At 34.8% G+C, this 27,196-nt stretch overlaps 1 protein-coding gene across 1 annotated transcript in view; it reads left to right on the top strand.

Annotated features, from left to right (window-relative positions):
• The window catches only part of LOC141392123 (collagen alpha chain CG42342), a gene marked incomplete at its 5' end in the record, with an annotated part of 158,389 nt that extends 132,961 nt beyond the window's left edge, over window positions 1-25,428 (top strand). Inside the window, 6 exon segments of the mRNA XM_073965078.1 lie at window positions 25-87; window positions 14,640-14,666; window positions 24,426-24,479; window positions 24,713-24,865; window positions 24,868-24,912; window positions 25,267-25,428. Of these exon segments, the coding sequence (XP_073821179.1) occupies window positions 25-87; window positions 14,640-14,666; window positions 24,426-24,479; window positions 24,713-24,865; window positions 24,868-24,912; window positions 25,267-25,428 (504 nt within the window).
• Window positions 25,429-27,196: the final 1,768 nt, after the last annotated feature.

The raw sequence follows: 27,196 nt of genomic DNA, 5'->3' as shown, positions 1-27,196 counted from the left end.
TTACCTCGTTTTATTACATTTTAGGGTCCTATGGGCATGCGTGGTGATTCAGGACCTATGGGTCCCTCGGGCAAAGCTGGTCTTCCGGTAAGTTAACATTTATTAAATTCCTCATATAATAACGTGAATAAATCACCAATAAAAATGCTTTGGCTTTTACACAAACTCTAATAAAACAAAAACACTAAATTTGTTGTAGCTAACCCATGAAAAAAATACACACACATGCTATTAATAAAATGTGACTAATAACATAACATTTTGCAATTTCTTCTTTCTCTCTCTCTCTTCACCAGGTGTGGGAATACTAATATTAAAAAAAAAAACTAAACACACAGAAACATAATAATAAAATAAGATATTAATAATAAGACTTATAATTAAGGAAAAATATTCAAAAAACCGACAGTGAAAAAACCTATTGGCAAATGCTATTTGCCATGTAACTGTAAATTAAAAAAAAAAAATAAAACAAAAACCCTAAATGAGTTTTAAAACCAAAGAAAACAAATTGAAAGAAAGTAATATAATTTTTAACCAGAAATATATCTTAACTATATTTACCCAATTAAATAATTTAAATAACAACTACTTTTAACCTTCATTTTTACAAAAAAAAAAAACAACAAGTCACAAGTTACTAATATTTCATTTCATAAAACCAAACCCTAATTAATAACGAAAAAACTTAATAAATATTATTTCAAAACTGCTTTAAGTGTAAAGGAAAATTGAAAAGAAAACAACAATTAATGGCCATTCCATAATTACAGTTCAAATGTTGCTAACAAAACAAACAAACCATATCAATTAATAACAAAAATCCAACAACTACAACACAAGTATTGAAGAACGTTACAAATTCAAATTTCCAAAAAAATAATTACAAAAAAATTATTTACCCAAAAATTATTGATATACAAGGCAGCATATTTAAAAGGAAACGAAATTATCCAAACATATTGATAATCCCCACAAAAAATATTTCATCTCTTTTGTAAATTAGCTAATCTGAATTATAAATATTTTCGAGAAACAGAAATATCCGTTTAAAACGGTTAATGAATTGCTTTCATATAAAAAAAAACCGAACAAAACAATAACATCCCCTTGAAAAAACGAGACAGCAGTGTTTTAAGTGAATTATTTAAGTACCGTCCATCGGCTTTGACACAAAATATATATACAAACATATACATATTTATATATGTATATAATAAAATTTAAAATGTGACATATTGCAAACAAAAGTGTAACTGAATGTAAATTATATAGTAAATGTCTGCCAAAAGCTTAAATATTTAATTTAAATGAATGAAAATAAAAAACAAATAACAAATAAAACTCCGACGAAATCAAAACAATATAACATTGGTTAATATCATTTATACAACCACAAACACATACACAGACAAACACACATCCACAAATGTACAATAATTAAATAAAAATAAATATTAAATATTAATAAAAAAAATAAAAATAATAATAAATATTACATTATATTTAAATAATGCTAATTAATTTCCATTAAAGGCTATTAAAATGTTCATATCGTGCATTTGAAAAAAGGCAATTGAGAACCAGGCTGGGATTGTTGTGGAATTGCAGATGGAAATCTAATAAAATCTATTCATACATATTTCAATAATTTGTTGTGAGATTTTCTTCCCATTAATTGCATAGTCACATGGGTTAATTTCCCTATTACATTGTACTAAGGTGCCCCAATACAGAGCGCTTGTTCCGTAACAAGTGCTCTGTATTTGTGTTTCCAAATTAATTTTGTGTTTCCAAATTTTAAGAAGGTTATCTATAAGGTGACATTGCGTCTCTTGGCTTCCATTGCTCCTTGTCACTGTCCTGTTATTTACCTCATAAGACATAATCATATCATTCGACGTCAACGAAAAACAATTATCCGCTCACAATACAATGAGGCCATGTTTACGATCGAAAATTGAAAATGTGCATCATAGAAATAATAGCTGTTGACCCCACATATGTTAGGACCAATTCCGCTTCAGACAATTTAGAGTCGATTTAGCCGTGATGGTATGTCTGTCTGTCCGGCTGAGGAGAACGACAACTCCCCAAACAATCAACCGATTTGATCCAAATGTTGCCTGCCGTAAAATTTTGTCCAAACTTAGATAAAGTTCAAAGATCCATCGGCTAGGCCCCCTCCAAACTTTAACAAATTTTATTAAAATAGTGCTCACGCTATCCGTCGAAGAGAGTATCAAATTTGACTCATACTTTTCACTTTGTAATATTTTTGCCATACATATGTATATCGGGTACCTCACACATACTTACTTACTTAGCTGGCCCAATACAGAACATTTGTTCCATAGGCCTAAATAAGAAAAGATCTCCATATCTCTCTATTTGTTGCTTCGCACTCTGGAATTCAGCGCCTTTTCATCTCTTCATACACTTGTTTGCGCCATCTACTCCTTGGCCTGCCAATTCTGCGTGCACCGCCAAGCGGTCCGTATTTATACGCCTTTTTAGCGGGTTTATCTTCGCTCATTCTTATGATATGACCTAGCCAACTCAATCGCTGCATCTCGATACATTTAACTATATTAATGTCGTTGTATAGCAGATACAGCTCGTGGTTCATGCGACGTCGATTGGCCCGTAGATCTTTCGAAGAATTTTTCTCTCAAACACACCAAGCACTGCCACGTCTGCTTGCGCAAGTGCCCAGGCTTCGGAGCCATACATCAGCACGGGTAGTATCAGTGTTTTGTAGAGCGTTATTTTTGTTTGACGAGATGTGGCTTTGTGTTTAAACTGCTTACTTAGACCATAGTAGCATCTGTTGGCCAATACAATTCTTCTTCTTGTTTCACAACTGATGTTGTTTGTTATGTTTACGGAGGTGCCGAGGTAGACGAAGTCTTTTACTACCTCAATATTATAGGAACCAACTTCCACAGTTGGTCCGAGCTCAATGGACACCTTGCGCGTCGACAACATTAACTTGGTCTCCTCACCGTTTACCGCCAGACCCATTTTATCAGATTCTCCTTTAACCTTTATAAAGGTATCAGTTACTTCTTTTGCTGATCGTCCCATGATGTATATATCATCAGCATAAGCAAGTAACACGTGACTATTGGTGTAGATTGTGCAACTTCTTTTGATGTTTGGCTCTCGTATAACCTTTTCCAGCAGGATATTGAAGAGATCACACGAAAGGCTGTCTCCTTGTCTGAAACCTCTTTTGGTACAAAACTCTTCGGAGAGGTTCTTTCCTATTATAACTGAGGATCTCATGTCAGTTAAAATAATTTTACAAAGCCGGATGAGCTTTGCGGGGATACCAAATTCAGACATGGCTTGGAATACCTTTGAACGCAGCGGGCTGTCGAAGGCTGCTTTATAATCGACAAAAAGGTGATAGGTGTCGATCTGCATCTCTTGGGTCTTCTCCAGAATTTGCCGCAGGTTATATCTAGTCAATAGTGCACTTGTCAGGTCTAAAGCCGCATTGGTATGGTCCAATTATCTCGTTGACCATAGGCTTTAGTCGTTCGCACAATATAATGCTAATGTATGAGCAGGGAGTTGAATATCTCACCAAGATTGGAAACTTGGCAGGGTGATCCCGTTACTGAAGTCAGGCAAGAACATCAGCTAAGGTGAATCGTACAGACCGATTTCGCTTTTGTCGGCCGTAGCAAAAACCCTCGAGGTTTTAGTCCTCCCCAGTGTCAGAAATAGCTATCAAGTAGATGATCATCAGCATGGGTTCCATAAGCAGCACAGCATGACAATAGCGCTACACGCCATCTACACACATTTTTGTCGAGGACTCAACCCGAGGAAACCGTGTGATAAAAAAGTGATGGTGGCGCTTGACTTCTCAAAAGTCTTTGATACTGTCAAGCATTCCACGCTATTTGAGGACATCGTGCAGATAACTATCCGGCCAAGCATTGTATAATCAACTATTGGCCTGTTCCCGTACTTTATAAAGTGGTAAAAGTCGTAAAAGTTGTAAAAGTCGTAAACGATTTTCATATAAATTTTGTGTACGGGAACGCAAATGTGTAAAAGTGGTAGAAATTTTAAAAACTTTTTAGTTCTGGAACAGAGCTTATATGTTTGGACGCCAATCGGAATTCAGAAACAAAAAGTTCAAGCCCCGTAGAGTCAAACAGGGAGTTCCCCAAGGTGGGGTAATATCTCTGTAACTGTTTATCCTCCACCTATCCCGTATTCCGCCACTTCTGACGCCATTGAGATCCTTTTTGAATGATCTTACCACCATTTCCACGCGGCGAATATGTAAATGTCCGCCACCAAATATACTGATACTCTCTTCACTACATGGACGGCAGAGGTGAGAACAGAGTTGAATGTCATGGTCGATGGTAGCAGAAGTCCGACCACAAGCTACCCCAAAAATTCTATAGGTAACATGCATGTTCACGTCGTCCGCTCATGCCAGAGCTATGTGACAAGCTGATATGTAGGAACAAGGTCCTCAAGTCCCTAGCCTGCAGCACATGGGGATGCAGATAAAGAAACCGTTTGACCATATATAACACGTCCTGTGGTAAGCTATGCGGCACCAGCTTAGTCAGCTTATATAAGTGGAACGCGATGGAAATACCGTCCTGAGGATTGCAACAGGGAGTTTCGTCATAACTCCAGAGGACCATCTTTATGAGTAGGCGTAGATTTTACCGGTGCACCAGCATAACAAGATTTTGTTAGTGCAGTTGTACCTGCTTTGGTGTTATAGTGTTATCAATCAACGAGCCTGAAATCGTCTGAGACCCTTGGCAAGGAGAAGCAGATTTGTTGTCCCAGTTTGGCTGTCAGAAATTGGATCGTCGTTCGCAGTTTTCTGGTCGTGACTTTAGATAGCTACATAACAAGTGTTCTGCAATAGTCAGCAATTTCATCTCTTTTCCATTTGCAAGACATAGATATGATTCTGAAATTACCCTGCGATTCTATCGCTAGATTTAGTTCGGACTTCTTGTGGAAAAGTAGGGATGTGGTTATTTGGTCGGAGAAGATTGGCCAGATTGCCTTGGGAAATTTGGAGCTGGGTTCGTTGTGCCAAATTTGGCTAGCTATCCCGTTAACTTTGTTGTAACTGCCGCATGAGGTGGCTTGATCAAGTTTTCAATTGCAATATCGGGACACTTTGCATTTCATGTTGCAATGTCCCGGAACTCAACACAAAACTACGAGTGATCTTATTGTCCACAATGATTTTTTGGAATCCAAAACTGCCTTAGACGCTAGCCGCTTGACTATCGACGTAGATAGTCTCCGGTACAAATATGTCCCCTTTTCATATTGCTTATCAGTTCTGTAGATTTTTCTGATTGCAAGGGAGTCGTAAGTTGAGGATTTCGCCAAGAAGCCTCCTCCTTTTTGCCGCCTCCTCCTTTTCGCCGTAGGATAGCAGCGTGACCATATTCAGAGCTACACCATGAATTTAGCTCCGATGTACACTGCCAGTTCCTGCACTACACTATCCAGTGAATGGAGATCAAGTAGCACATTTAAGGTCGCCTGTGGAGCGTGATTAGGGTTGATGCCGCTCTTTAGACGTTATATAAATTATAAATATACGATGTCTTTCTCAAAGCAATCCACTACACCAGTACTTACGATGGTCGTGAAAATCCGCTAGATGATCAGTGGTCTTAGTCCCCCACTCTTGCCAATAGATACACCAAGCTCTGCCTTATCTGCTTTCGAAAGTACCGATACGTAGGATATATTAGAAGTGTCAGTGTGTGGTGGAGTATGATTTTTGCTTGATTAGAGATGGGTTTGATGGTTTTCAGATAACAAATCTGTTTACTTAGACCAGAGTAGCATCATCTGCCCTTTATTTCAAAACTGATGTTGTTTGTTTTATTTATGACGGTTCTGAGCTCATACTCTACCAGACATTGACACTTCTAATATATTATACGTATCAGTACTTTTGAAAGCAGATAAGGCAGAACTTGGTGTATATATTCGCAAGAGTTGGGGACTAAATCATTAACCACCTCAAAATTTTATTTTTTCTAAGTCCACAGTTAGTCCGAGTCAACTGGACGTCTTGCGCGTTGATACCATAAACATGATCACATTGCTGTTTACTGCCAGACAAACTTTTGCGGACCCCTTTTTAATTTTTTTAAAATCATTGGAACTTCTATTGCATATTTTATTCAAATATTAAGGGTCGTTTGTTCTTACATTTCCACCACACAAAATTTAAAAGTTGTTGCGGTAATGTGCAGTCCATGGCCAGGTTTTTACCTCAAATAGACCTTGTTACAACCGCGTGACTATCTTCCAACATTCCATCATAGTTTTGTTATTGCAATAAATGAAGGTTTGGGGATTATGATCGTGTAGACAATGTAGAATAAATAAGCCCACTGTGTCAGATATCTCTCCAATAAAAGTTTAAAATTTTAGACTTACTTCACTTTAACCTGGGATTGGATCGTATTAAAAACATTTCACAACTTGCAGCGTATGTTGTCCCCACAACTATGGACATATTAGTCCTCCAACTTCGCTCCTCTGTGAGAACAATACATCCACCACAATACTGACAAATATGTTCGAAGAATTATCTCTTCAAAAATTTCCATCATAATTCATTGTAGCAAACTCCTTGTGGCTACAATTATACATTTTCTTTAGCCTTACAATATTAAAAAACCCAAACATAAATAAATAATAAATTAGATAGGTCCATAACAATTGCAATGATAAAAACAATAATCAATCGAATTAAATTTTAATGTGTACAACAAAAACCTTAAAAGTCCAAAAACATCAGAAAACAAAATACACACCAAATGGAATAAATGAATGCCGAATAACATTTGTCATTCATCATCATCACCATTGCCATAGCCACAATAAACAGCATAATCACGGTCAACTGTAACAAGTAAACAAGAATTAAAAAACATAAACATATATTTTTCAACTTTGCAAAAAAGTTATAAACAAAAAAAAAACAAACTTTATGGGTTTCATAGCATCAAAATAACAAAAACAAAAAGAATCATAATAAAATAATTAAATGACAACAAATATGTGAGGCAACTGAATCTATAGTTATACAAATGAAGAAATTAACAAAAAAAACACACACACACATAATTATAAATGGATAAAAACAATATATAAATGAAAAGAATAAATTTATTTACATAAATATTTAAAGGGGAATAACAACAGAAAGAAACACACAAACAAACATACACGAAAAGCAAGTGGAAATGCAGAGAGAAAAATATTACAATAAAAAGAATAAATTTATAAATAAAAAACAAAAGTATATATATTGAATGTAAATTTGTAATATTATATAAATAGTATACATACAAATATAAACATATAGATATATTACCAATGAAATTCCCAATTTTCTTCCAATTTCCCCTTAAGAAAATTATATGCATCAAACCCCCAACTTCCCCCAAGAACATGCAAGCGGGATATTTTGGTATTAAATGTCAATTTTGTTCAATTATTAAGACTCCAAAAAAGAATTACAATAAACTAATTAATGTAAAAGTACATATTACAAAAAATCAAAGAAAATTAATATCAACCTACCAACATCCAGCCGCATCCATCTTTGTAAATAAATACACACATTCATCATAATGACATATTTATTTACTTGTAACTTATCTTTCTTCTCGTATTTTGTTTTGCAATTGTAAATAGTTAAAATATTTTTTTCCTCTTAATTTAAATATGACATTTGTTTGTGTTCAGCTACATCCTAGTTAACATTTCTTCAATTATTCCTTAATTGATATGACATTAATACACACACACAAACACACTTAAATAAACAAATTAGTATTATAATTGCCATATATCAACAACTTATATAAAATGTTCTTCAATATAATTTAATTCTTGGAAAACTAGATTTTCATTACAACTCACGGTGCTCTTGAAATAATTTTAAATGGAAGGTGCTTACACCTTGGAAGTTTTTGCGGATTCTGAAACTACAATGTTTACAGATGAGAAAAAAACAATGTTTACAGAAAACAAAAAAATCATTGAAATTTTTAGGGGTTGTTTAGATTTTCACTATTTTGCTTAGAAACCGCAAGTTCCATCAAAATGGAACTAAAGAAAGTGTTGTAGCTATGAAAATTCTCTACAAGATTGGCCTTTATGGTATTCTCGTCAGTTTTACCGTTTTTGGTATATCAAGTTCAAATTGGGGCAATTCAAATTCAATTTAAGGTGTAAGCACCTTCCATTTAAAATTGTTTCAAGAGCACCGTGAACTATTACAATTATGACTATTAAATAATACTTTAAGTACTATTTTTGTCATAGGCCAGTGTACACAATCGGACACACATAAAGTTTATTTAAGATGTTATTGTAATGTGTCGACAAAGTTACACAAATCAACAGAACATTTTAATGAAGTTTATGATGAAGAGCAGAGGCTTACTTACATCTTATGTGGCTCTACATACTATATAGAGAGAGCGTTTGTTCCATAAGCCGAACTAAGAATAGATTTCCAAACCTTCTACCTTTTCTTTCAGTTTTGAACACAATTCTTCTCTTTGTATACCCTATACCATAATTCCGTTTGTAACTCCACGAAACAATCATTTAGGATTCCACAAAGCATAGGGAAGCCCCCATATAACGTAACGCGTCACGTTAACGAATGCTGAAGGTATTAGTCTCATTTGCCCACCAATTTGGTGCTAATTTGGGATTTTGTGGTTCCAGAGGTTAAAAAACATTTTCAAAAAATCTATATACCGCATAGTAAACAGTTAGATAAGTAGTGACGACTTTAAGAAACTACTTTTATTAGTGTCCAAAAAATAGTAACCCCCGCGAACTGCACTTTTTATACCCTCAGCCTTTAGGCTAAGCAGGGTATATACACTTTGATACGATGAAAATGTGCCTCATCGAAATAATGGTTTTAGACCCCAAGTATGTTTGGACAAAATGTGTTTCAGACAATTTGGAGTCGATCTAGCCATGTCCGTCCGTCTGTCTGTCTGTCCTGCTGGCTGGAGCGCACGAAAACTCTCGAACGGATGAACCGATTCGGTTCAAATGTTGGCTTTCGTAATATTTTGCCCAAACTTAGTTTAAGTTCGAAGATGAGCTACATCGGTCGACCCCTTCCGGTACCTCCCCCACAAAAGTTCGAAAATGTTCGGAAAGTTTGTGCGCACGATAACTCTTGAAGGAAGTGACCGATTTGGTCCATACTTTGTATAGTGTAAACTTTCTACCAGAGTAATATGAGGTTCCAATATGGTCTCAATAGGTCCACTCCTTCGGGAACCTCCCACACAAAATTTCGGAAAAATTCAGTTTAGGGCCATCTCTCGAATCGCTTTGATTTTTATTTTAGCAACTTGTATTCACTGCCCTTCATACAACGGTACAAGTTTCATTAGGGGCAAGTCCATACTTCCTGAGAAAATAGCATGAAAGTTGCAAAAAACCCCTATGACACTGTGTAAGGTGGTTGGAGCGCACGATAACTCTCGAACGGATCTGCCGATTCGGCCCAAAATATGGTCTTAGTAATATTTTGTCCAAACATAGTTTAAGTTTGAAGATAAGCCATACCGGTCCACTCCTTCAGGTACCTCCCCCACAAAAGTTCAAAAATGTTCGGAAAAATTGTTCGTACGGTAACTCTTGAAGGGAGTGGCCGAATTGGTCTATACTTTACACATCCTAATATATCTACCAGATATAGATCAGCTTTAAATATGGACTTTATTTGCCCACTCCTTCGGGTACCTCCCACACAAAATTTTGGATAAGTTCACTTTAAGACCTGCTCTCGAATCACTTTGATTTTTGTTGAAGCAACTTGCATTCGCTGCCTCATTTACGATGTTAAAAGTTTTTTAGGGGCAAGTCCATACTTCTTGAGCAAACAGCCCGATGAGTGTAAAAACCCCCTGTGGCACCATAAGTTGCGGCTGGAGATCCACTTCCATAACGGTCAATGTCGATCCATTCCTTTTAGTATCTCCTCCGCAAAACTTTTGATCTTTAATCCTAATCAACATTTTCATCGGTTCAAACGCCCAAAATTTTTAAAAACCCCTAAATACATACGTATTTTTGGAAAAAATTGTTTCAATATACACATGCTGAGGGTATATCTCTGTCGGCAAAGCCGACTGATACTTTTTTACTTGTTAATATAATTGGTTAGTAAGGTGTTTTGTAAGGGGTATTTTTGCTGCGATTATGTAGTATGTACATTGTTTTTTTTTTTGTTCTTTGTCATTTCTTCTTTTCTTCTTCTCTCGTCTCCTTTTCTGCCGATATTTTCCGCGACACTCCGTGTTTCTACTGACTGCATGGTTGTCCTTTACATAGCGTTCTTTTCTTCAGTAGCTTTTCGAAACTCTTTACCCGCACATAAGAAAATGCGTCTTAACGATGTTTGAACGAAATCCGTTTCAAATAATTTGGAGTCGATTTAGTCCTGTCTGTGCGTCCCTGGCTGGTGTGCACGACGACTCTCGAACTATTGGTCCAAACTTTAAATACATATGTATATACGTTCCCACAAAATCGCCGAAGGGAAAAGTGAGACCTCTCTCAACTTTGCTCAGCCTAATATTTCTTGCAGACATAGATCAGGTTCGAATATGGACTATATCGAGCCACTCCTTCGGATACTTCACACGCAAAATTTCAAAATAAAGTGAAGGTGAATGACATGTCTACTATCTCTTTGAAGTTATATACAGCGAAACTTTCAACCTGATAAAAATCCTTTCAAACCTCCATCTAATTCCATGAAGGTCTATTTCGAACAGCACATTCGATATCGCTTCAGTGCAGTTTAAGGGTTTTGGTTTGAAATTTTAAACGAAAATACGCACTTTGGTCCTTTTTACAGCAATATAACGTCTTTCGTGGGCAAGTTCATGCTACCTGACATAATGGTACAAAAGCTGTAAAAACACATACTGTGACCAACTAAAATAATTAGTGGACAGAATAAAGAAGTGATTGACATTGGTCCAACCTTTACAATCCTAATATTTCTCTGAAACTTAAATCTACTTCAAAGATCTATTATATCGGGCAACTCCTTCCGGTAACTCGCTCACAAAAGATTTAAATTATTTTTAAAGTTCAGTTTGAGGTCCGAAAAGTTTTCAATTTTTTACTTGTGGGTGCCACCGTGGTGCAAAGGTATGCACACCCGCCTTGCACATTGAAGGTCGTGGGTCGATTTCCCGGCTAGGCAACATTAAAAATTTCAACGGTGGAAAAATACCCATCTGTAATGCTGGCGACATTTCCTGAGTATTTTAGCCATCTTAAACTTCTCTACAAGTGGTGTCTTAAGACATGCAGTTCGGAATCGGCAATAAACAGTAGGTACCGTATCATTGAGCTAATATGAATCGGGGTGCACTTATTGATATGAGAGAAGTCTCCCTTGTCCCGCATGCGAATAGGATGTTTGTGGAAAAATTATATATATTATATCTCCTTGTGTTCATGTTTACAGCGATGTAATGTTTTTCAGAGCCAAGTCCTTGCATCCTGACAAAATGGTATAAGAACTCTAAAAAATCCTACGATGACCAACTGGTTGACACATGGTTATTTTGTCTTAAATTTGAATTTAGTTCAAAGATGGACGGTATTGGTCAACTACTTCTGCTACATCCCTCAAATAAGTTCAAAATATTAGGTTAAGTGCAGTTTTAGGGTGTTTGAGGATAATTTTGAAATTGCTACTAAATTTACACCTTAAGGACTTGTTTACGTTGATTTAATGATCTAAAATCTCTAAACAATCCTACTATGACCAACAAACGTGGCTTGTTGATACTATCGAAAGGAATAACTACTAAACATAGATCCAGTTCCAAGATTAATAAAAGCTACTTCTCCGCTCGTGCCGAAAATGTAATATGGAGTATTCGTTGTGTTCATGAATATAACAGTATATTTCTAGGGGAAACCAATACAACCTGAGATATGGGCCTAGAAATGTCACAATATTTAGTAGCACTCCTTCATACATCTTTTACTCTCCTCTCCCGAATGTTCTCAAGCACACAACCATCTACAAATTACCCAGTATATTTCCAAAATTTATTTTGACATGTTCGAAAATGTTATTCGCTTTTTTAATTAGGAATCTCTTCACAGTACATTAAGGTCCACCACTTCTCTTATTATCATATTTTTCATAGGCTGAGACTTTTTACAGTTAACAAGTCCAACTGTTTTTCCCTAAATGACATTAAATATTTGTCTGTCTGCATATACCTGGCTTTTTAACCGTAATCTCCCCAACTTACACTTCAAGTGATTTTCCATGATTCAGCGTATCTTAAAAATCTATTCTACTATGGCATAGCTCGACAAGTTCATACATTTGATTGTTATACCTTACACCACGATGTAAAGTTGATTTGTGCTAAACAAATTTTAGACATTCAAGACGAGTATGGTCATTACTTCGGCCGTACTCGTCTTGAATTATACCAAAGAAATGTCTCCATATTATTTCGGTGGGTTAAAAGCTAATACACAGGGGTAGTAGTGTCGTATACCACATTCTCTGTCTGCCCGCACCGACAGTAGCCCTTGATTTTTGTAATGTTTAATGCAATGAGGAAACCACATGTCGCCTTGTCTCCTTTCCTGTACGCTCTATACTTCACCTTTGACGATTCTGTTGATTGGTGTAATATGTGCTTAAAATTACAAAACAAACACTCACATGATCTTCAGTAATTACACACACAAAAACATTCACACATACATCCATCTAAATTATATAACAAAAAATTAAGAAATACCTTTATGAAATTGTATCTATAAGTTGTTAATGAAATAATTCATAAGTACAGTATAATGATTGACGTTAAGTCATTTCTAAAAACTTTGTCCTTCCATTTTTCTCCCCCTCTCTAGTACTAATATATAAATATTTACATATACATATATAAATATATTTAAAATTTTATTTTACTTAATATAAGCATTTAAAATAACTAAGTAACTACGAACCTACTTACAAACATAATCCCCAAACTATCTAAAAATATAAATAAATATTTCAAATTTCTTTCCTTCCCTGCAATATACATACACAATATAAATACAGCAGACACATACACACAAACATAATCTATAAATATAATATAAATTGATGTTTAATTTTGAATAGTTTTTTTTGGGAAATGTTGCATTGCCTCCTAACAACCGAAAACAGCATCAATAACACGATAAATTGAAAAACAAATACAATTATTATATTTTTTCAAAGTATGACAAATGCATTTGAGATAGAGAATAATATCAAACAAAAGTGGAATTGCATTGTGTATAAATTAAAATACAACTCTTGTCTTCTGTTAATATACAAAAAATATATTTTTTCATATTTGATGTTTCTATTGTTTGTTTGGAGAATGATGAAAACAATCATCTGGTTTTGCATTGCTCTTTGTGTTGATCCTTGATATGATGAACGAACAAACAAACAATCTATGTATATGTATATCCTTTTGGACAGAGAACAGATATTATAATCTTTCCCCCTAGATAAACTAAATGAAATCCTTTTTTTGCATTGTGTATAAAGTGAAAACGAATATAATATAAGAATAACAGCAGCAGAAGCAGCAGCAACAACAATAACAAATTACAAACAACTATGAATTGTCAAATAATATTCCTTTTTCTTTATTTTGTGTGTTATTGCTGTGCATCAGCTAGATTGACAAACAAAACTATAGTAAGCAAACAAACAACAACTAAATTGAAATGAAAGTAAAGTGTATAAGTATATAAGAAGAAGAGAAGAGCAACAGAAAAACATAATAATATAGATTGTGTATTAAAAAATTGTTTTTTTTTATTCTCTTGTGAATGTAGATTTCATTCACAGCTGAGATTATTTTAGTTTGTTGTAGATTTTTGTTTTAGTTTCTTTCTCCTTTACATGAACATTGATTCTGGTATTATGTATGTCCTTGCATTCTGTATTCCTTTTAGTTAAAGAAAATGTCATGACACAACAAGTCAAAATGATAAAATGAATATTTGAAAATGAAAATTAATATTAAAAAAAAAACAAAATAACATACAAATGAACGTTTCTTTTGTGTATTGCATTATTCAATAAAGTGATGAGTTTTTTACAGAAAGATATTAAAAAAAGAATAAATATGTAAAATCAATATTGTTTCCTTGTTATTACTTTGGTGATGGGTCTTAGGGGAATGGGTGGGGCTTTGGGATGGACCAATTTTATTATTTAAAACGACTTTTAAAAACATTAATATTTATTTATAATTTCTGTTTTTAGTTTTTTTTTTTTCAATCATAATTCATATTCACATTTAAAAACATTAATATTTATATAATTTTTTTTTATATTTGTTTAATTTAATGACATATTATTTATAAACTGTTATGTTTGTGTTCGGCATGTCTGCTCGCTTGCTTTCATTTAAAGTATTATATTTACTTTAGTTAAAATTATTTTATGTAATTTTTAATTAATGATTTTGTTTTTATGTTTTTTAATTTTGTTTATTTGTTCTCTTTATTTCATTTGTCTTCCAACTAAACAGGGTCCTCCAGGTCTAGATGGCATGAAGGTAAGTGTTGTAACCTAACAATTTTTCTGCCAGCGCCTATCTATTTGGTGTCTATATGTTCGTGATTATTTTGTTTTCTGTATTGGGAGCAGCAACATCCGAAAGCCGGGCCGGATTACTTTATGCTGTACTCTATGCTCTGTCGTCTCGTCCGTGCACATTTATTACTCTCAATCTTCACAATAGAGTTGCATTAATGGGTGCTCTGATGCACAAATAGTATTTCAGCTATGTACAACTTCTCATAAAACACGACGTTCGGCTTTGCCGACAGGCAATTACATTCGAACCTCGATTATCCGTAAACCTCCATTATCCGGAAAGGAAAACACAGAATTTTATGCTAATTTTATACCGATTATTAATGAATATCTTTATGATCCATGATTATAATTCATTCGACCACATTTCAATGGACAAAAACAATGCACAAATGACTTATTTTAGAACAATTTTATTCTATTAAACTTCACATTAAATTAATAATTGCTCTTATTACAGAATAATTGAGAAACAATATTACTCCGGCATCCGAGAAAATATATTATTCGTCATGCCTCCGGTTCCGACCACTACGGATAACCGAGGTCCGAATATTGTAGTCATCATCACCATAACTACTAGCTAGCTAAAATTTTAACACGACCCGAAAAGTGACCTTAAACTGAATTAAAGAGCAAAGGTTGAAAGGTTCAACTTATGAGGATGTGTTAACTAAAGGAATGAACGGACATATTAAATCTTGGAACTGGATCTAAAATGGGAAGTCATTCCTCTAGATAGTTATCGTGCCCACCAGACATTGTAGTTGGTAACAGTTGTGTTTTTTCGTTTTTAATTCTTTTTTATACCCTCCACCATAGTATGGAGGGTATATTAAGTTTGTTTTTCCGTTTGTAACGCATTGAAATACTCATTTGCGACCCTATAAAGTATATATATTCTTGATCAGGGTAAAATTCTGAGTCGATCTGTGCACGTCCGTCCGTCCGTCCGTCCGTCCGTCCGTCCGTCCGTCTGTGGTAATCACTCTAGCATCCACAAAAATGGAGATAGGACGCTGAAATTTTGGGAAAATGCGTCGTTTGTTTGCAGGCAGGTCAAGTTCGATGATGGGCTATATCGGTCCACGTTTTGGTATAGCCCCCATATAACGGTACCCCCCGATTTACGGTATTTTGACGTTTTTAGCAACATTTTCACACCGATGTAGCTATAATTTGAAATTTAGGGTTCTTAAGTGCCAATAAACTTATATAACAAAACTTGTGGACATAGGTCCACGTTTTGGTATAGCCCCCATATAACGGTACCCCCCGATTTACGGTATTTTGACGTTTTTAGCTACATTTTCAGACCGATTTAGCTATAATTTGACATTTAGGGTTCTTAAGTGCCAATAAACTTATATAAGGAAACTTGTGGACATAGGTCCACGTTTTGGTATAGCCCCCATATAACGGTACCCCCCGATTTACGGTATTTTGACGTTTTTAGCTACATTTTCAGACCGATTTAGCTATAATTTGCCATTAAGGGTTCTTAATTGTCAATAAACTTATATAACAAAAGTTGTGGACATAGTTCCACGTTTTGGTATAGCCCCCATATAACGGTACCCCCGATTTACGGTATTTTGACGTTTTTAGCTACATTTTCAGACCGATTTTGCTATAATTTGACATTTAGGGTTCTTAAGTGCCAATAAACTTATATAAGAAAAATTGTGGACATAGGTCCACGTTTTGGTATAGCTCCCATATAACGGTACCCCCGATTTACGGTATTTTGACGTTTTGAGATACATTTTCCGATTTAGCTATAAATTGATATTTAGGGTTCTTAAGTGTCAATAAACTTATATAACAAAACTAGTGGACATAGGTCCATGTTTTGGAATGGCCCCCATATAACGTTACCGTCCGATTTCAGGTATTTTGACGTTTTAAGTCTTATTTCTAGACCGAATTAGCTATAATTTGATATTTAGGTTTCTTAGTGACCAAAAAACTTATATTCGAAAAAATTATGAACATAGGTACATGTTTTGGTATAGCCCCATATAACGGTACCTCCCGATTTTCGGTATTTTGAGATTTTTACCTACAAGTTTTAACCGAATTAGCTGTAATTTGAACTTTTGACATTTGAAGTTCTTAGTGGTCACCACACCTCTCCACCAAAATTCTCTGAAATTTTGGGAAAATGCGTCTTTTGTTTGAAGGCAGGTCAAGTTCGATGATGGACTATATCGGTCCACGTTTTGGTATAGCCCCCATATAACGGTACCCCCGATTTACGGCATTTTGACGTAGCTACATTTTCAGACCGATTTAGCTATAAATTGACATTTAGGGTTCTTAAATGTCAATAAATTTATTTAACTAGTGGACATAGGTCCATGTTTTGGAATAGCCCCCATATAACGTTACCGCCTGATTTCAGGTATTTTGACGTTTTAAGTCACATTTCTAGACCGAATTAGCTATTATTTGATATTTAGGGTTCTTACTGACCAAAAAACTTATATTCGAAAAAATTATGAACATTGGTCCATGTTTTGGTATAGCCCCATATAACGGTACCTCCCGATTTTCGGTATTTTGAGAATTTTACCTACAAGTTTTAACCAAATTATCTGTAATTTGAACATTTGACATTTGAAATTCCTAGTGGTCACCACACCTCTTCACCAAAAATTGTCAAGAAAGGTCGATGTATTGATAAAGCCCCCATATAACGGTACCTCCCGATTTTCAGTAATTTGATGATTTTAGCTACAATATTAAACCGAACTAGCAGTAATTTGACATTTGAAGTTCTTCAACATAGGTCCATGTTCGGATATAGCTCCCATATATAATTTGACATTTGAAGGTTGTAGTGGTCACCACACATCTGCATCACCAATTTTTTAACATAGCCCCAATATAACGATACTTCCCGATTTTCGGTACTTAGAGGATTTTACTTAAAATGTTTAACCAACGTAGGTCCATGTTTTGGTATAGCCCCAAAACAAACCTCCCGATTTTCCGTACCTTAGCTTTATTTTTTGGACGAACTTTCTGTAATTTGAAATTTAAAAGCCAACAAAAATTGTTCATTTAAGATTATATTTTCGTATAGCCCACATACCTCCGAACTAGCTGTTAATGACATTTGAAGTTCCCACGTTATGTACCGATTTTCGGTATTTTGAGGATTCTACAAAACAAAAAAAATTCTGCAACAAAAATTGTTCATTTAAGTTAATATTTTCTTATAGCCCGCATACCTCCGAACTAGCTGTTAATGACATTTGAAGTTCCCACGTTATGTACCGATTTTCGGTATTTTGAGGATTCTAGCTATTTGACATTAATGGCTCCCATCATAGGTCCATGTTTTATTATAACCCCTATATAACTGTACCTTCCAATTTCTAGCCCACCAAAAATTTTCAACATACATAGTTAGATATAGGCACCATAAAAGGGCCTCCCGAATGAAGCATTTTATGTACATTATCTGACATTTTAACGTACCCACTTAAAGTTGGGGACAGGAATGAAAACTAATTATTCCATTTTAGTTCAGAATATTTTAGGGTGATACCCTCCACCCTAAAATATTCTGAACTAATATGGAATAATTAGTTTTCATTCCTGTCCCCGGCCGAACTTAACGCTTTTTTACTTGTTTTTTTTTTTTTTTTTTTTTTTTTGGTGATGAGTATAGTTTTTACATACAAAATTTTAAAACCTTTATTTAGGTACTTACCTAATGAAAAACAAATAAAAACGTACACCATGAAATATTCTGAACTAATATGGAATAATTAGTTTCCTTTCCGTTACGGAAGTAACATTGCCCACAATTTTAGGTGAATTTTCTTGAAAACTGCGTAAACCAATTACCTATCACCTAACCAAATCCGGTCAGCTAAAATGTTGTACAATACTTGAAATTGGGCGGTATCGTTGTTTAAGGGCAATACCAAAACGTGGACCTATGTCCACAACTATTGTCGGAGAAGTCTTTTCGTCAATATGAGCCCTTAATGCTAAATTGCAACCATTTTAAACAGACAATTTAAATAAAAAGTAAGAAAGTCAGTCAGCTGTGCTGATGGGGGGTATATCTCCTCTATACCCTATAGCCTCTGAAAAAGAAGCAAAATCAATAAGTATGCCAGTTCAAGGGGGTCAAAAAATGTATCCACCGAATTGTAGACAATAGGCCCGAACATAGGTCACGTTTTGGTATGGCATTTTTATACCCGCAGCCTTAGCCTAAAGGTTATATGGGGAAATTGCCAATTCTTTCATATTCCATTTCAAAAGAATAATGTTTTTCTTTTCGCGCTAAATCAACAATTTTTGGTACATATATTGAAAAACATCCCCAGGTCAAATCCGCTAGCGAGCAAATTTTTGGTTATTGCGGACATAAGTTATCGCGGTTTTACTTCTGTTTCTAAGAAAAAAATATTATAAAAACGCTAATTCTTTTTATGAGCACAATTGTCACTAAAAAGTTATAACGAAGGGACGCCAGATAGAAGATTCCATAATATTTGTAAAATATTACTCAGAATTCGCGGAATTTACAATAAATTGACAAAAAATAAATGTAATCCGAATTTTTTCAAAACATAGGTCCATTTACCCGTAAAAAATTACAAAAAATTGTTTTAAATAAAAATTTCACGTGGAATCAAATGAGACCACAATTATAATGATCGGGATAATAGTTTTGATGTTATAGCCAAAATAAGCACATATTTGGGTAACAAAAAATAAATTTTGATTTGAAAAAATAGTTTGCACATGCATTCTAGAGTTGAAAGTATTGGAAACAATCTAAAGGAGTACTTCTTTTATTTTTCTTGAAACTCCGAAGAAAGTGGGCGGAAAGTCTAAAAACATTTCATTTTATCCAAAAGCATTTAATTTGTACATTATATAACCACTATTCGCGAGTTAAAAAGGTTAAACATTGGCTTCAACTATGTTAAATTTTCAAAAATATTGCTATACACTTACATACGACATAATTATGTTATCGACATAATTAGTTTAGACCCCAATTAAGCTTGGACGAAATCTGTTTCAGACAAGTTGGAGTCGTTTTAACCATATATTTCCATACTATGGTGGCGGGTATAAAAATTGCATATCTCATCTATTTTTCAACCGAATTCATTGGTTTTTCCAATTTTCGAAAGCTTACTTACAAATAATAAATAATAAAATATTATAAAAGAAGAAAAAATTATACTGTTTGGTATATTCTAAGCTGTTTTGAGCACGAGGAATAGCATTTTTCTGTTTTTAATGCGTTTTTTACACTTCACCACTATAACCTATACATTTGTTAACCGCTTTTAAAAAAATATAGCTTATTCGAAAGATGTTAGTCGCCCATTTGCCGTTATAAAATTAAAAAATAATACATCAGAACACCTGCAAATTTTTTTTCAACTTTTGTATCACATTATAATTTCCCAAAACTTTTTTGAAGGCCCTGACCATGTCAGGAAGCTTGGGCGTGCACATGAAAAACATCATATGACTGTAAAAAAGACCACAACAGTACCTTCGGTACAAATGATAAAGCGGACAACCCTTAAACAGAACATATGGGAAATTGTTCAACTTTTCTGAGTTATGTACCCTAGGATGTGGTTTAATATAAACCTTCATGGAACTTGATATACATACGTCTGAAAGAATATTTACAATGCGCACACATCTGATACTGAATTCGTTATTCCTTTAAGTTGGATGACCGACAGGCTTTGCTAGAGCTTCTGGTCCATTATCTCAGGAAGTATGGACTTGACGCATGACACAAATTTCAAAATGATCCGACTCATGTACTTAAACTTTTGCGATAATTTTTATTAAACCGAAGAAGAGCGCTGATATGGTTCATATTCAAACCTAATCTATGTATGTATATGTTACTACCTTCGTGAGTTATCTTGCACACCGTTTAATCGAAAAATTTTGAACTTTGGGGTAGGTACCAGAAGAAGTGGTCAAACTTCGAACAGACTGATGACTTCAAATTGTATGAAACGAACTGCATCCAAAGATACATGGGATTCAAAACTAATAGGAAAATTTCATGGTTAGTTAGCCTGAGGGTATAAAAAGTGGGTCCCATATTACGGATTTTTCCAATTACAGGACTATAGCGATATGGTCTTTGTCGCATGGTGAATATTAGACTCTACCACAATTCCCTTAACAGCAACCACTGGCACAGCTTTAAATTTGCCATGTTGCTGTACGAAGAACCGATGATAGATTTGTCTTTCAATTCATGAGTCGGAAATCACGGCGGATGCTTTGATCAAGATACTGCAGAACCACAATCAAAGTGAATTAGCTTTCTTCGCCGATTATGCTAGAATATTTGACCCGAAGCTGTCTGTATTTCACAGCCAGATAGCTAGTTACAGTATCTCCCTACTAATGGCTCCGCTTAAATCATGAGAAAGCTATGTAGCAAAGTTTCAAAAAGTTTACCGAAAACAGCTTCAGAGAACTACGCAACCTTCCTAATTTTCGAGTAGTGGAATGGATTTATCTAGTTTAGCATCTCGAAAAAAACGACTGCTGGGCGCATACCAAATGAAACCAATTTTCTTGGTGTGAACGATAACTCCCGAATGGAGCAATCGATTGGGTCCAAACATTGCAAATCGCATTATTCCTTCCAGTTATAGATCTGGTTCGAATATGGACTATATCGGTCCACACCTGCGGGTACCTACCACACAAAATTCGGATAAAGTGAAGTTTAAGAGCTTCTCTCTGTTTGTTTTGAATTTTTTCACTAGGTTCTCCTTGCGGCTCCCTTTACGGCGGTACAATGTTTTTCTTGCACAAGTCCATACTTCCTGAGATATTGACCTAAAAGCTCCACCAACCAAAATGGTAAATCCGCAAGATAATTCTCGCAGGCAGTTTCTGATTGATGCAGACTTTGCACATCGTATTATTTCATCCAGTCAGGTATCAGTTTGGAATATGGGCTATATCGGTCCACTCCAAAATTCGGAAGAAGGGAAGTTTAAGTGCTCCTATCGCATCGTTTTGATTCTTTTTTTCTGTAAGTTGTTCCAGCAGCCTCATTTACAATGGTACAATTTTTTCCGGAGTATGTCAATACTGAGATAATGGCCCAAAAGCTGCAAAACCCTTCCGGCAGAGACTGAAATGCCTATTGTGCAAAATAAATTTTTCAACAATTTCATCGAAACTTAGTTTAACGTAATTTAATATTTTGAGTCCTTTGTGAAGAAGTTACTAAACATGTTTGGTATATGTCAATGATTGATATAGCCCCGTATTACGATACGTACAGATTCTAAAGTAAATTCGTGATATATTCAATATATTTTATATACGGCATAATTATTGTGTGTATTTGGTTTGGTTTAGCTGTTTTTTTTTTTCTAGTGTGCACTATAGGTATTTTGGCCTGTTTTTGAGGCAAAAATTAATAGCGGTGGATATGTGGGCTTTTTATACATTTTTATTGCTTTTGATGCAAAAGTAAAGCTGGGTACACATTGTCAGTTTTGAATGACTGCTTTGTTGTTCATTTTTGTCTTTCATCATGCAACCACAAAATATTTTGTGGTCGCTGGACGGTTGGACACTTATCGATAATGGCAAAAAATCGTCATTCAAAACTGACAATGTGTACTGTACTTAAGATAAAACAAAGAATTACCACGTAAAATTCGGATATAGGGAACATCGGTTATATCGAACAAAGTTCTATGTTTCCAAAGAACTTTCCTTAAAATTTGTACACATATTTAACTTCTTAAAACGACCGCGAGTAGAATTTGTTACAATTTGTTAGGACTTTCATGCCCGCTTAAAAGCACAAGCGGATAGCGACGAATTTAAACACGTTTTTAAATATTTTAACATATGATATTTAAAAGTAGACTTTAAAAATAATTTTACAGACGAACACGTTTATAACGAACGCCGGATATAAGGAACAACTTTTCTTTTTCCTACCCCCTATCCTCATTTTAACTGTTTAATTCGTTCCAACCTAATGAACGCTGTTAAAACAAACGAAAAACGGTTACAATGTACTAAAGTACAGATCCGCCAAAAGATTTTTATAAACATTGATATCTTTAAAATATTGATTCGCGAAAAGATCCTTATAAATATTATTTTTTTAAAGGACCAAATAAATCACGCGATCATGATCCCTAGTTAGAGCATATTACCGCTATAATTAACAAAAATGTTGACCTCAACACGTCTGTACATTTTTAGAACACATTATGAATATTTCTTTAAAAGAAATGTCTTTTTAGTTCAAATCGGATACTTTTTTGTGTTTAATATTTCGTTCACCAAAAAAAACATTAAAAAAAAATAAATATTTTTTCTGCAAGGAGGGCACCTTCAAAAAAGTGATATAACTCAAAAAAAAAACCCACCTTGGTAATTATGTAGTTGATTCAGAACCCTTTGCTGAAGATATTCCCGGTAGCAGAATTTCGGACAAAGTTGGACAATTTTGAAAAAGTCTATAATAAAAAACTATAATTTAGTAAAAAAAATAATTCTTATATTGTATCCTATATGACGATTTCTTCTGCTATAACAAACATTTTGCAGAAAATTATTTCTTAAAACAGAAAGTACACGCCGCCACCATTCCACTGATTAACATATCTTTGTATTTGATTATTACCAAACTCTTGCAAATTGGGTTTAGATTTTACCCTGAGTTTTAATCTTTTTTAACATTTTTTATTTTGTCTTCGAATTATAATTGAATTATACCGCGAGTTTTGAATATTTTTGAAAACAAATTGCACATCCATAGAATTTGACATGTTCTTTCTTCGAATCAAATTAAAAAACTCGCGTTATTAAAAGTGCAAAATCTACTTTTTGCCTGAAAACCTGTCCAAATTATCTATTGTGGTGTGTGAGGGTATATCTCCGTCAGCACAGCTGACTGATACTTTCTTACTTGTTTTCTTCATGTGTTGTTACCACGAGAGAACTCGTGACGGCTTGCGCAGACTAGGCTAGTGAATAAATACACTCAACCAGAGCCTTATTCTCGAGTGAGACTTGCTAGCGACCAGACATTTTTAGACACTTGTCCAATCCTCAGGACAACTTCTTCACTAAATTGATATTAAAAGTGTCCATATATGAGTGTATCGCTCATCCTAAAGGGTACTGTTTATAAGTTACTCAGGGCCAGAAATCGGCTGCGCCGGATGTCATGACTTTGATACTTTCGTAAAATCATTCTATGATTAGAATGTCATGGTGGATAGTCCCTCCCCAAAAGTAGAGTAGGATCTCCATGATCTAAAGGTCCAACATTACAAGTGCCGTTAGATGAAAAAGCCTATCAATCAGCATTGTCAATATCGTCTTCGGAGAACGTCACCCATCTATTGTAGTACAGTCTGCTGTCTCGAAAACCAGATAAGTTTGGCTTACCTGATTCCTATTGCGGAAAGAGAGGCGGCAGTGTATATAATATCTGCCCTACTTGCGGTAAATATCTATGTAATGCACTACCATCTGTTTAGCCAATTCTTCTCAACTAACTCCAGAAGCACAGTCCGTGTAAGCAGTCACATCCCTATACCTGGTAATGGAACCCATAACGGATTCAACAGAAAACAAAAACACGATCATATCATGCACTGCAACAAAAACAGGCTAATTAAAATAATATTAATGTCATTTTTCCCTCCCACAGGGTGCTCAAGGCGAAACAGGCTTAAAGGGTGAACGTGGTGATCCTGGTCTACCGGTAAGTAATTGTCAACAAACACAAACAATCATTTAATTGTCAATGTGATGCATGTCTAAATGGTCTTAAAAAACTTACTTTCGAATTTCTTTTTTCTCTTTCAACTTTACACCCAATCCTTGTCTCTCTATTTTTTCAATATAACTAACAAACAATGTGCAATGTTTATTGTATGTGTAAAAATCTAATACAAATTATAAAACAAATCAAAAACTAAATAATACCAAAAAAAGGGTACCGATGGTATACCCGGTCAGGAAGGACCACGCGGTGAAAAGGGCTCAAGAGGTGATCCTGGTCCACCAGGTAAACGTGGACGCAAAGGTGATCGTGGTGATAAAGGCGAACAAGGTGTACCCGGCTTAGATGCACCCTGTCCATTGGGGTTCAAGATGGCTTACCACTGCCAGGCTGTGGTTGGAGACCACCAAAGGTTAGCATGATTAACAAATAAGCAAAAACAACATCCAAACAAGCAAACACAGCAACAAATTCACACATAATAAGCTTCCTTGCTTCCCTACCCTACTCCTAATTGGTTTTGGTTTAACCCCAAAAATTGAAAGAAAAAAATAAGAACAAGAAATTCCAGCACCACACACATTTTAGAAATTCCATTCCCTTAACGCTTTCTATTTTTTGTGGTTTTTGTTTTTTGGTTACTAACACATTTGTAATTTGTTTTGTATTTCTTTCTTTGTATCTCTTTGCTATTGTGGCTAACAAACTTTTACACCCAATCAACCCATTGTCGCCATGTTATTGGCCAAACCATATGCTCATTTAGGAAACGGTTATCTCAACCCCCGTACACAAAGATTATTTGCCTGATGTCACGGGTCCCGAAAGCAATAATGCCAGTGATTATGAACAGGAAGAAGAAGAGGAGGAACAAAATGAAAACGAAGATGAATACGATGAATATCAAGATAATTTACACAACGATTAAAATCATCATAATTTCGCTGGAAATAAGACAAACGACAAATACCCAAATGAAAAAAACGAAGAAGATCTAACTAAACAAGAAAACAATGCAACAGCTCGAGAAGTGCTAAAAGCCTTGGCAGACAATGGTTAACAATAATTTAACATGAATTACAAATAAAAACGAAATCAACAGCAACAAAAACGGAAGAAAGCCCCTCATTCACACTACAATGGCTCCACTGTTGCTACCACTACCAATCACTATTGCTGCCCTGCATTTATGAATGGCGGCTGGCCATGCCTTGTCGTTGCATTCTTTTGTTTTACCCTTAGCCAAGCATTTAAGCCATTAGCACCTGCTTTTTACACATCACATCACATTATCGAGTGTCATTTCCAATTAACAGTTGCTTTTTTAAATGGAGTGGGAGGATGAACAAAAAAACTCTTTTGTTGTTTCCAGTGTCCAGCAGCAGCATTTATTTGTATTTTTGTCTAACCCCTTGTCTTATTTTTGTTTTATGTAGCTGTGTTTTTTTGTACTAATTTCTAATTTAATTCACCAACTTAACTATAACACCAACTACAACAACACCAAGCACCTTAAACTACGAAGTTTGTTGTCTTCTTCACGGTGGAGGCTGTAATACACTCACTCTCGCTTTCTCTCTAACACACAGTAAAGTATTATTTTTGCAAATTTTTTTAATGCTTTTTCTAATATTTGGCATCATATTTTTATGGTAAATATTTTTAAATGATGAAACAAAGTTAAATAAATATAAAAAAAATCGAATGTATATTAAGAATTGTTTAATCGAAACCCGAATTTATTGAAGATTGTTATTCATAAGAAAAAATCAATCATACGGATAAAAATTAAGTCAAAAATATTCTAAAATAGTTTCAAAATCAAGCCGGATGGGTCTGACATTGCACACTATCCTCGGCGCTTTCAGTTTTCTTGTTCATGATTGCGAAATTTGCATATTTGAAGAAATACCAAATTGGTTTATAAACGTGTCTTTGAATTTCATTACAATTTATTATAAACATACAGACCGACGGACGTTTATATTCTCGACCTATAATAATCGATATACTTAAAGGGCCAGTATTTCGAGTTATTACTTCTGATCAGAACCACAAAAGTTCTCTATTATAATAGGTTCATTTTGTAACATCTCAGTAAAAATATACCTTACTAACCCCTTAAATCAACAAGGGCAAATCGCGCGGTATATATGGTTATTTTTTGGTCACTAAAATAAGTACAAAAGTAAGTAGTTGCTAAAAGTTGTGACTACGTATTTAACTACATACTTATTTTAGTGGTCAAACAACAACCACACGTCCTTGTTAAAATAATAGTTTAGTAAGGGGTATTTTTATCCCAGCATGGATGGAATTTAGTTCTTAACATACAAATACTTATATATGTTTTAGGCAATAGTTGTACCCTCCACCACTATGTGGAAAGGGTATTATAAGTTTGTTTTGGTAAATAATCGTGTAACACCGAAAAAATATTCGTCGGAGAACCCTAATGTGACATACCAATCTTCATATCACGACGAGATAAAGTGATTTTGATATGTGTCCGTCCGTCCGTCTGTCCATTATAAATTGTAATCAAACTCCAGGCCACAATTATGGAGCGATCGTCACGAATGGTATGGAGGTCGGGTTCAGACCAGAATATATCCCTATCTTTATTGCTGATGATAGTGAAATATTTAGCGGTTGAAATTGAGGAAAAACATAATATTGTAGGCTTTGTAGGTCAC

This window comes from Musca autumnalis, unplaced genomic scaffold, assembly GCF_047663935.1.
Source record: "Musca autumnalis isolate F117 unplaced genomic scaffold, ASM4766393v1 scaffold_1, whole genome shotgun sequence".
Taxonomy (NCBI): Eukaryota; Metazoa; Arthropoda; class Insecta; order Diptera; family Muscidae; genus Musca; species Musca autumnalis.
The sequence above is the reverse complement of the archived record's forward strand: the minus strand, read 5'-3'. Positions and strand labels throughout refer to the sequence as shown.